Source organism: Plecotus auritus, assembly GCF_963455305.1.
Source record: "Plecotus auritus genome assembly, chromosome: 6".
NCBI classification, from domain to species: Eukaryota; Metazoa; Chordata; class Mammalia; order Chiroptera; family Vespertilionidae; genus Plecotus; species Plecotus auritus.
Window position 1 is genome coordinate 156,786,440 of NC_137773.1, and position 11,648 is coordinate 156,798,087.

The 11,648-nt window shown below is 38.9% G+C and overlaps 1 protein-coding gene across 1 annotated transcript in view; it reads left to right on the plus strand.

The window, feature by feature from the left end:
* The window catches only part of KAT2B (lysine acetyltransferase 2B), a 97,122-nt gene extending 85,474 nt beyond the window's left edge, over positions 1-11,648 (plus strand). Inside the window, exons 14-18 of the mRNA XM_080672269.1 lie at positions 3,385-3,499; positions 5,454-5,490; positions 5,763-5,826; positions 5,917-6,001; positions 9,577-11,648. Of these exons, the coding sequence (XP_080528395.1) occupies positions 3,385-3,499; positions 5,454-5,490; positions 5,763-5,826; positions 5,917-6,001; positions 9,577-9,770 (495 nt within the window). The 3' untranslated portion in view covers positions 9,771-11,648. The remainder of the gene's footprint in view (positions 1-3,384; positions 3,500-5,453; positions 5,491-5,762; positions 5,827-5,916; positions 6,002-9,576) is intronic.

Genomic DNA, 11,648 nt, shown 5'->3' on the forward strand with positions numbered 1-11,648 from the left:
TCTGTCTCTGAAGAGCTGGCTTTCTTCTTTGTTCTCTTTGGGGCTTAGTGAGCAGGTCTGAATTCAGCAGCTCATTGTTCAGCATTAGAGGCTGCTGGCCAACTAAAGCCATCAGGCTTCTGTTAGCTGCTCATTCCTCACGCCTCCCAGCAGCCCAATTCATCTCCCAATTCAGTCTAAACTGAGAGCAGGATTCCCCTGGCTAGGTCTGCAAATTCACATCGTCTAGATCTGCTGGCTCTTCCTCCATGAAGGGGAAAGCCATAAGCACAGAGCTAACAAAAGCAGTCAACTTGTTAGAAGATAAAGCTCCTTCACCCTTCCACCTTCTCTTCTCTTGAATCTTTTATCCTTCTCTCCTCACCTTCCTTCTCTACTGCCAGCCTTCTCTAACACACACTGTTCAGTGGATGGATGATGAAGCTTGGAGTTGTTAACCTAGTTATTTTAAAAGAGGTCTGAGGTCAGAAACCAAGATGGTGGCATAGGTAAACACCTAAACTGCTGCCTCGCACAACAATTTCAAAACAACAACTAAAAGACAAAATGGACATCATCCAGAACCACAGGAAGGCTGGCTGACTGGAAATTCTACAACTAGAAGGAAAGAGAAAAGCACACGGAGACTCAGAGGAGCTGCAGGAGGAAGAGGTACTGAGACGCGCACAGAAAGGACTGGCAACTGAGTGCGCGGCTGGCTTTGTCAAGCGGGAGGGAGACAAAAGCTCCCGACTGCGCTGAACTCCAGTTCCGGGTGAGACTTCGGGGAGAAACTGGACTATCTGGCAGTGGGCGGAACTCGAGGGCGGCTTTCTCTCAGAGGTGCTTGCAGTGATTACCACGGGATATTGAGACATAGGGGCATCATAGGGCAGGGCTGATGGGAAACCAATGCTGTCTGCTCCACCCTGAGACTCCGTCCGATTCAAGCTGAGCACAGAGGCTTTGCAAGTCTCATAAGGGTGTCTTGCAAAAGCACAGAAGTTCTCCCATTGTAGACACAGCTGATCCTCACAGCCAATTGGCCTGGAGGTCAATTCCTCCCAGTGATACCAACAACAATCAAGGCTTAACTATAACAAGACTGTGCACACAGCCCATAAAGGGGTGAACCAAGAGTGTCCACCTCAGGTAACTGGGGAGGCTGAGCCACTGGGCCCTATAGGACAACTAGCACACAAAGCCACTCTATCAACTCAGGGAAGCAGCGAAAATGCGGAGACAAAGAAACAGATCACAAATGAAAGAAATGGAGGAAAGCAAATGACTGGATATAGAGTTCAAAACTATGGTTATCAGGTTTTTCAAGAATTTTCTAGAAAAGGCTGATAAATTTAGCGAGACCCTTGAGGATATGAAAAAGGACCAACTAGAAATCAAGCATACACTGATGGAAATAAAAAATATTATACAGAGATCTAACAGCAGACTAGAGGATCGCAAGAATCAAGTCAAAGATTTGAAATACAAAGAAGCAAAAAACACCCAACCAGAAAAGAAAAAAGAATCCAAAAATATGAAGATAGTGTAAGGAGCCTCTGGGACAACTTCAAGCATATCAACATCCGAATTATGGGGGTGCCAGAAGAAGAGAGAGAGCAAGATACTGAAAACCTATTTGAAGAAATAATGACCGAAAACTTTCCCCACCTGGTGAAAGAAATAGACTTACAAGTCCAGGAAGCGCAGAGAACCCCAAACAAAAGGAATCCAAAGAGGACCACACCAAGACACATCATAATTAAAATGCCAAGAGCAAAAGACAAAGAGAGAATATTAAAAGCAGCAAGAGAAAAACAGTTAGTTACCTACAAGGGAGCACCCACACAAATGTCAGCTGATTTCTCAACAGAAACTATGCAGGCCAGACGGGAGTGGCAAGAAATATTCAAAGTGATGAATAGCAAGAACCTACAACCAAGATTACTCTACCCAGCAAAACTATCATTCAGAATTGAAGGTCAGATAAAGAGTTTCACAGATAAGAAAAAGCTAAACCACCAAACCAGTATTATATGAAATGCTGAAAGGTATTCTTTAAGAAGAGGAAGAAGAAGAAAAAGGTAAAGATAAAAATTATGAACAACAAATACATATCTATCAACAAGTGAATCTAAAAATCAAGTGAATAAAAAAATCTGATGAACAGAATAAACTGGTGAATATAATAGAATCAGGGGCATAGAAAGGGAGTGGACTGACAGTTCTCGGGGGAAAGGGATGTGGGGTTGCTGGAAGAGACTGGACAAAAATCGTACACCTATGGATGAGGACAGTGGCGGGGATAAGGGCAGAGGGTGTTGTGGGAACCGGGTGGAGGGGAGCTATGGGGGGAAAAAAGAGGAACAATTGTAATAATCTGAACAATAAAGCTTTATTAAATTAAAAAATAATAATAAAAAATAAAATAAAAAGAATAATAAAAGATATCTGAGTTCACCATAGTAAAATATTTGGATTCACATAGTACCTTCTTCCACTGAAATCAAATGATTTTTATTCGTGTCTTTTATTCCAACTTTGAAATCCCCCTGAGGAAGATAGAGACTAATGGTAGGAGCCATACAAACTGTAAATATAGGGTGGACTTTTCCAGCAGATCAAATTGTAGGTGTGGTTAGAGAAACCCAGTGCCGTTGGACAGGTGGCTCAGAGTGGAGAGATGCGTACTGCTTCTTGAGTGTCGACTCCAAGGGAATGGTAGCATCCATTAGGGGCCTTGTGTTGTCTGAGATGGCTTTGTGGGAGATGTGTTTTGAACTGGGCAGCCTGGCGATTTTTTGGTGTTTTCTTCTTCTTTTGGGAATTATTTTAGAACGAATTACCTCAGTACATTAGGAACTATTTTATAAAACAAACACCACTCTCAAAATCGTCACATCCTGGTTGTGATGCCTTAATAGACTTTAGAGCTGCTTTTTTTCACGCAAACAGCATAGGTTGAGGCTCAAGCCTTGAAAAATTCGGGTAGTAAGGTCATCCTCCCCGCCTTTGGGAACTTTCCGAGGCCTTTAGTCCGAAGGAACAGTTCCTAGTCATGGGTGTGAAGAGGTTCAAACGCTGGTCTGGGTAGCAGATCTCAGCTGCTTTGCAAAGGAATTGGCTCTGATGTGAAAGAGGACAGTGGGCACTGGCGCTAGTGTGTTCTCTCAATTCGACTTTTCCGAGGGGGCAAGTACTGAAGAGGTTGTGTGAATGATACTAAATGGACATGATGTAATAGAATGTTTTCATGACTCTCCTACTGAATAGAATTCCCCCCTTCCTCCCCTTTTGTTTCCTAAAGACTTGATTTTGCTAGGGGAATAGCTCCGGAGGTTGGCTGACTTGGGCTGGAGCCACGGACTTCTGTCACTAACCATGTTTTCTTCCTGTGCTTTACAGATCATTAAAAAGCTGATAGAAAGAAAACAAGCCCAGATTCGAAAAGTCTACCCTGGACTTTCATGTTTTAAAGATGGAGTTCGACAGATTCCGATAGAAAGCATTCCTGGAATTAGTATGTATATAGATCTTCTTTTAAAAGCAAAATCTTTGGGGAATGCCACCAGAAGGGTTGGAAACTGTTACCAGAGTGCAGTACTTGAAAAAGCTTTTTGCCCTGCCCTTCTCCATCTGTGTTATTTCTAGTATTTTAAGAAGGCAGCCAATGCTTTCCTTTGATATCTTGTCTCTACTTCAAATTGCAAACAAACCAAAGAGAGCTTAGGTGACCCCTTGTTGTAGCTGTTAATAGCCATCCTGTACTGAGAGCCTGCTGTTTGTGGCACAGTGCTAGGCGCTACCCACATGTGACCTTGAAAGTAGGGGTTCTGCTTTTTTATAAATGGAGAAATAGAGCCTCAGGCTGGTTAAGTCCTTTAACCTTATATGGCACATGGCCAGTAACTGGCGGAGTGAGGAGCAGCCCATTTCTTATCTCCTCCAAACAGCTTGCTGTTCTCACCATATCTCATTGCCATCATGGTTGCAATCTGCATAGATTTGTGCTTGGGTAAATGAGTGTTTCCAAGCTTCTAGAAAGGATGATTGGAAATCACATAATTTGATTCCTGTTCCCTATTTTACAACAGTTTTTCTGAAGGTTCTTATCTGAGTGTATGTTAGCAGTGAGTTGTTAAAACACACAAAGTAGTTCTTTTTTTTTTTTTTTAAATATATTTCATTGATTTTTTTACAGAGAGGAAGGGAGAGGGATAGAGAGTTAGAAACATCGATGAGAGAGAAACATCGATCAGCTGCCTCCTACACACCCCCTACTGGAGATGTGCCCGCAACCAAGGTACATGCCCTTGACCGGAATCGAACCTGGGACCCTTCAGTCCTCAGGCCGACGCTCTGTCCACTGAGCCAAACCGATTAGGGCCAAAGTAGTTCTTTTGGTAGATCAAATATTGGCACTTTCATGTGGTGCAAGTCCAGGGTCTTCTGGTATATTGAAGATTTATAAAGCAAAACAAAATCATGCAAACTAAAAAAAAGCCACATTATTTGTTTTTTCATGATATGATTTATATATATTTCTTCTTTACAAAATCTACTCTACAGCACATCTTGCTGTCACTGCCAGACCCAGAAATTGTACTTCCCCATGTTACCCTAATTAATAATAGCTACCACATCACTGAATGCCAGTTTGTGCCAGGCATTCTCCTATGGGATAATACCACCTAATTTTTAGAGTTCTGTTTTATCGATTGATACATTGAGAGCCAAAAGGTTAAATAACTTATCTAGGGTAAGTCAGCTTTTAAGGAGAAAGCAAGAAATCAACTCCAGCCCAGCTGGCGTGGCTTAGTGGTTGAGTGTTGACCTATGAACCAGGAGGTCACAGTTTGATTCCCAGTCAGGGTACATGCTCGCGTTGTGGGCTCGATCCACATTGTGGGGCTTGCAGGAGTCAGCCAATCAATGAATCTCTCTCATCATTGATGTTTCTCCCTGTCCCTTCCTCTCTGAAATCAATAAAACTATATTAGGGGGAAAAAAAAAAAAGAAATCAACTCCAGGTCTACTGGACTCTAGACTGTTTTCTTTCTGCTACACTAAACCATCTTGCTTTATAAGCAGGCGCCAAATAAAATAGAGACCAGGACAGACTTTGTTCTGACCTAAAATAACAGCCTCACTCTTTCACCTGGTGATGGCAAAACTTGAGTTAGAGTTTAAAAAATACACATACCCACAGTACTGGGCATTTGTAATTTTTATGATTTTCTTTGAAAGGTTGGAGTTCCTTCTTTAAAAAACATATTGAGCAGTGTTGTTAGTCTTGGAAATGTTTTGCATAGCTAGCTGTATTAGAAAGTAACGAACTGCAGTTAATTTCAGTGTCTTCCCAGGAACAGATTTATTAAGGCACAGCTGTAATTTATTGCATTTTTGTTAAGTGTTAACTGTTATTCTCTTGCCAAAAGCAGTTCTCATTCAGTGTTTATTTCGTTGACATACAGGAGAGACAGGCTGGAAACAGAGTGGAAAAGAGAAAAGGTAAGTGTGATGGGTGAGGAGATAATAATGGAAGTGATTGCCCCCCCCCCGCCCCCCGCCTTCCCCCCCAGCAACTTAGAGAAAATGGGCAAACCCAGTGTAATCACCAATACAATTGTTGGGTTTCAGGTTTCATTAAAAAAAAAAAAGAAAAAAATCAGGAATGAATCCAGTTTTAGTTTTTTTTTTTAAAATGAGCTGAATAGGAATCACCTGGCAAGAGGGTCAGAAACTAATTGTTGTTCCTTGTTGTTCACTCTTTTCCTTTCAAGTAAAGAGCCCAAAGATTCTGACCAGCTCTACAGTACACTCAAGAGCATCCTCCAGCAGGTGAAGGTGGGCGTTTTCATTCACCTCATGCCAATATTTTCATTTCTCACATGGAATTTCCATATTAGATACTTTACTTTTTTTTCTTTCCCCAAGAGCCATCAAAGCGCTTGGCCCTTCATGGAACCTGTGAAGAGAACAGAAGCTCCGGGATATTATGAAGTTATAAGGTTCCCCATGGGTAATGCCATTAACATTTTCTAAGTATAGATTTAAAACTCTCTGGATGGTGGTGTGGGGGACAAATGGTTCCTGAGGTTAATTTGTACTCTTCTTTCATAGGGTAGGGTGTGTGTGGTGGGCCGTGGGATCCCCATGTACCCGGGGAGGGCAGTGATGTCAGAACAGAATGGCAAAGGAGAAGTGGGTGGCTATGCTCATGAGAGACGTTCTGCAGCTATCTGAGAGTCTACACACCAACGTATTAGACGCAGAAGCCCAGGTGGGGACTGTGGACAGCACTAGATAACGAAGCTGGCTGTTTGGACATAACTTCACTTATATTCTACCTGTTGCAAATGGATAAACATCAGGTTGTCCTCTTGATAAATTTTGAGTCTGAGAATTTTTGAAGACAGTACAAGAGAAGTTAGGTGAAGCTGTTTGCTGTACTTTCAGAGGGAGAAATCCTAGTTAGTACAGTCCTTGATTTTTCATGCTCTTGATGAATACTATTAATGTCACTCTTTATACTCCTATTTTAAGCTTTGTCCCACATCCAAAACCAAACAAAAACACCACTAGAAATGTAGACTCGTGGAAATTGCTACTGTGCCTGCAGCGTTCTAAAAGGAATAATTGAGTGCATTGAGAACTCCCAAATTAAACCAACTTGGTGTCATGCAGATGACAGACAACAAACTGAAATGTTCTCTTTTCAGTTGGTTGTGTGGCCATTTTTTTGGAGAGAGCCTGCATCTTCTGTCTCTCTTCTACCTGTCATCTGTTTCTGGTGGTAAAAAAGGATTGAAGAGTGAAAGGAAGAGTTAAAGGGATCCAGTAGCTCCCTGATAACAGAGTTATTTGTAGATGTTTTCTGTAGCATTCATTTTCACATGAATATTTTATATAGTCCTGGTAATGATTTCAGTAGTCTCTACTCCTTAAAGTAGACATGCACCCATATGCTTTTCTTTCTTTTTTATATCTCTCTCTGCCTTGCTTCAGTGTATTTCAGTACATGAAAACCAAAGTGAGGGTTGACTGAGTCTTGAGTTCTGAATGGAAAGGTGATTTGGGAATTAATATTTTCCATGATGTAAAACAATACATTAAACCCCTTTATGTACATTTCAAAATTTAACTGACCTTTGCATCTTCATCTTCGGGATCATTTCAACTTCTTTTGTGAAACCTTCATGGGAGGGTGTATGCCTTTGCAGAGAATAGTTTTCTTCCAGCCCATCCACGTGCACTCTGCAGACCCGCAGGTAGGTCTAGCAGGCTTGCCTGTCACCAGTCTACTCACAGCCTGCTTTCTGGAATGGCTTTTGCTTGGCCAAGTCTGAGAAGGATGCGAGCCTCTCCAATTGATTACCACTTGTGTGTATAGCTGAAGGTTCAGGAAGAGGAAATTGACCACACTGAGTAAGACCAGTGGTAGGCTAAGGTGTGTGCTGGACAAAGTCAATGAAAACAGTAAGTGGTGCTCTTTAGTGGAGCCACAGTAATTTTTTTGGGATGCCTTTGGGTGCTGGGCAAAATATGCAGTCTTGCCCCTTAAGATGGTCATGTGTTTAAGGTTAAGACTGACAAGTCAGTAATTTTACTTTTCCTCCTTACATTCTTGGCTCTTCCCTAAAACATTTCTTCTCTTTCCCCTGTGCCCTAAAAAATTCTTTTCTTCCGTGTGAATGAGATCTAACCTGTTTTATTTAAGGAACATTGGCAGAATAGTCTGACCCAAGCATATCTTCTTATCACACATGGGTTGCTAGGCAGGGTTTTTGGATTTATCCAGAATTCCCAAGTTGGTGGAGGAAATGAAAATAGATTAATTTAATGGTGTCTCCATGTTTGGAATTACTGATGTTTAATCACCTTCTTTTTTAACTTATGCTGTTTGGTCAACTGAAATAATCTAAAAAGGTTAGAGAAAGATGCTATCATCACTTTAGAATAGAAAGGAAATGTGGAAATATGCAGAATTGGTTATAATTATTCAGAAAGGCCCAAACACTTCTATGGTTCTTGTTTTGTTTCTTTTATATTTTAGGCTCTTCCCATCTCTTCTTATCTGGCCTCTCCCTTCCAAAAAATAATTTGAAAAGCTTTGAGATAAACTTGTTTTTGTGAAGTTTCATTGTCTTTTCCCGCTTTTATTCTTTTGGTTAAACATCTCTTGTAAAACATTATGTCTGGCAGCATATCTTAAGTGGTAGGTATTTAGTTGGAAGAAAGGTAAACATCTAATTTTATCTGGAGTGGCACAATTTAACTGCTCTTTCTTTCTTAAACAAGAAGACATCTTTATCTGTTCGATCATACTAGGATGAGACATTTAGTGGGATATTTGCTGAACCTTTGTGTGTCTTAATACTTTTTTTTCTCACTTTCCAAACTGTTTCCGTCAGAGAAGAAAGAAAATTGAAAGTTGAACTCAGATGTGATGACAACTAACCGAGTCAAAAGAAATAAGCAAAAGCAGATATTTCCCATTTTTTCTTTGTGGTAGATTTAGGATTTTGTTGCAAATTAACTTCTCCCAGTTTTGGGATGTTGCACATAAATTTATCTATCTTATTAAATGATAATCACAGTGTATTTGGTTATAAGCTTCTTTCACTCTGGAAAATTTGATAATATAGTGGGAATTTGGATTATTGATATTCAGAAGTATTTTCTTTGGTGAATTTGACTTATTTTTCTATGTTAATGTAAATTTTAATTATAGAACCAGGCTTAGAGACAACTAGGGACCTATAAGTAGGCAATGTTAATAGTTAATGTTAATAAGTGGAAGATGTTAGCGTCTTCTAATCTGCATGGAATTCTTTAAATCAGTCCTGAGACTGAGAATTAATGAAGCCCCATTGTATTCTTATAAGTTTAGATGAAGCACCGAGTTCATTTATAAAAAGAATACAGTTTAAAGCAAGTAGATACATTGGGGAAAAAATTCTTTTTACCATAGTCTTGCAAGACTTGTTTGCTTTAGAAAGTAGATTATTATGTTTGCCATTCTTATGCCATTGATGGAGCATGAAACTAAATTCATTTGAGCCATTTTACCTGCAAGGTCACTGGTGTATTTATTTGCAGATGTATTTATGATCAGTTTCTCTTCTTAGTTCTGTCTCTGCAACACCAAGACAACTGTGACTTTCGTGAAACAAACTCACTCTGTTTTGCGTAATGAAAGATTCAATACACATGTTCCGCCTGTCTTACTCCATGTAGATAAAGCCTCTTCTGTATAAATCTGAATGAATAACTGACAGTAGTCAGTTCATCATGCTTATTGCTGCTAATCTACTTAGCTTCTTGTGCTGAATAAGGGAGTGGGCCAGATGACTAATAATGGTCCCTTCCATGTTAAAATGCTGTGATTTTACCCAAGAAACTCTCACAAAAGAAAGAACATAAGGTTTAAGAACTGTTTTCCCTGATCATATGAATTTCTCTTAAAGGCATCGGGCTGGTAAAAATGTAATCCAAGTGATGAAAGATATGAGAGATTTCCTTCCCAGTCTCACTTTTGTCAGCTAGTGTTCAAAAGGGGTCAAAGATGGCTAATCTATTTTCTTTCCTGTGCAGATCTGAAAACCATGAGTGAACGCCTCAAGAATAGGTACTACGTGTCTAAGAAATTATTCATGGCAGACTTACAGCGAGTCTTCACCAACTGCAAAGAGTACAACCCTCCTGAGAGTGAATACTACAAATGTGCCAATATCCTGGAGAAATTCTTCTTCAGTAAGATTAAGGAAGCTGGATTAATTGACAAGTGATTCCCCCCATCCCCCCCACCCCCTCGCTTCTTAGAAACTCATCAAGCAGAGTGCCTAAAGCAAGGTGGTTTAGTTTTACAAAAAGTTGGACATAATTTGTTGAAGATACTTGTAAATGTATTAATTAGCACTTTGGAAAAACAAAAACCTCCTCTTAGCTTTTCAGATATATATTTAAATGGAAGTCATAGAACATTTTTATTTTATGAAATAGATTTTAATCTATTTACTACTATTAATGTCAATTTTCTATGGCATGTCCATTAGCTGAATATTCAATAGTAGATGATCAGGGGTTTCCTCAAAACCTGTATATGAGGAAATTGCACAGAGTACCAAGATTTGGGGGAATCCAGAAAATTCAGACCATGAATGTTTCCATTTTTTTTCTAATGGAATGTGAGAGTTTATTTTTATTTTTTTCTGAAGGATTTTTAAGGAAGGGATATGTGATAAAAAGCCCATAAAAGGTGAAATATGTGATGTTTGAAGTCTCTTTGTAGACTTTATAAATATATTTTTTAAAAACACTCATCTAGATGAGGTGCTTTGAGCAGTTCTGAAAGATGCAGTTTCAGAAAAGCAAGATGCTTTGATTCCTAAGGAAGAAATTCTAAATAATGCAAACTTTTTAATAAGCATCTGGGATTTTGATAATTCTATCTACCTACACAAAACTTGTGAGTGCATAACCACTATTTTAATAATTATTTTCTCTACACAAATGTATACTATTATATTTGACGTTGCTTATGCAGGCCATAAGTTCCAAAAGGCAATTTCCTGGGCCACAAAGGCATACATTTGAAAACACTTTTAATTGAACCAACATGCTTTAATAAGAAAAGAGGTATAATCTATATAGGTATCAAGTATGGTGAATTCTTGTTCTAATAAATAAGGATTTCTTTTCTACACAACACCCCACTGATAATATATGTATGGACATTTTTCCCTTTGCATCTTCAGATTGTGTATATTCATTATCTAAGGTGAGTTAAATTACCACCAAGATTTGATGTCAGTATTTTAACACCTACATTGGTTTATAGACCCAGGGTAATAGCCCACTAAAGCCCATCATACAACCTTATTAATCTGTCTTGGGATTCCAGCCTAGTGCTTGGAGTTAGTTCCCGATTAACACTACATAGGTAAGTGGGACATCTGCCATCCCAACTCTGGGAGGACCAGCTAACATAAAACAATTGAAGTCCATCTTGATGGTCTCGACACTAATTTTTGTGACACAAATTTATAAACTGATTTTTGTAAAGAACTGGGTTTTAAAAATATATTTAACTTGATGTTTTCTATCAGCATAAATGAAGTAAGACGATCAGTTAATAGTCATTAAAAACAATTGCCAGAGGTAATCTGGATAAAGGGGAAAAACTTGCAAATGGCTATTAAGTCGTAAGTATTATTTTTAATAGGCAAGAGAAGTTCAGAATGCTCACAATGAAAAAAATGCCTCAACTTTTTTTAAGTATAAGAAACACCTTGAGTGGCATCTAGATTTCTAATGAAGAATGATGATACAATTTGGATAAAGTATCCTGGACTGGTTTGACACCATGCTTTGTACTGGATCTGCTGAAGCATCTGTCCAGCTTTGTATCCTGTGAAAGTTTGTTATTTTCTGGGTAGACATTCTTATAGAGTATTGTCTTTAAAATCAGATGGTCTCTTCTATATTGAAAGCATTTTTATGTTTTCTAATTTAAAAATTAATATTTTCTTATAGATACTGTGCAATAAAGCTGAAGTAGGATGTGTGGTTTTTGCAAATGCTTTAACAGCTGATAAGATTTTACATTTGTAAAATTAATATATTGTACTGGTACAAAATAGTTTTAAATTATATTTTAAAAAGCC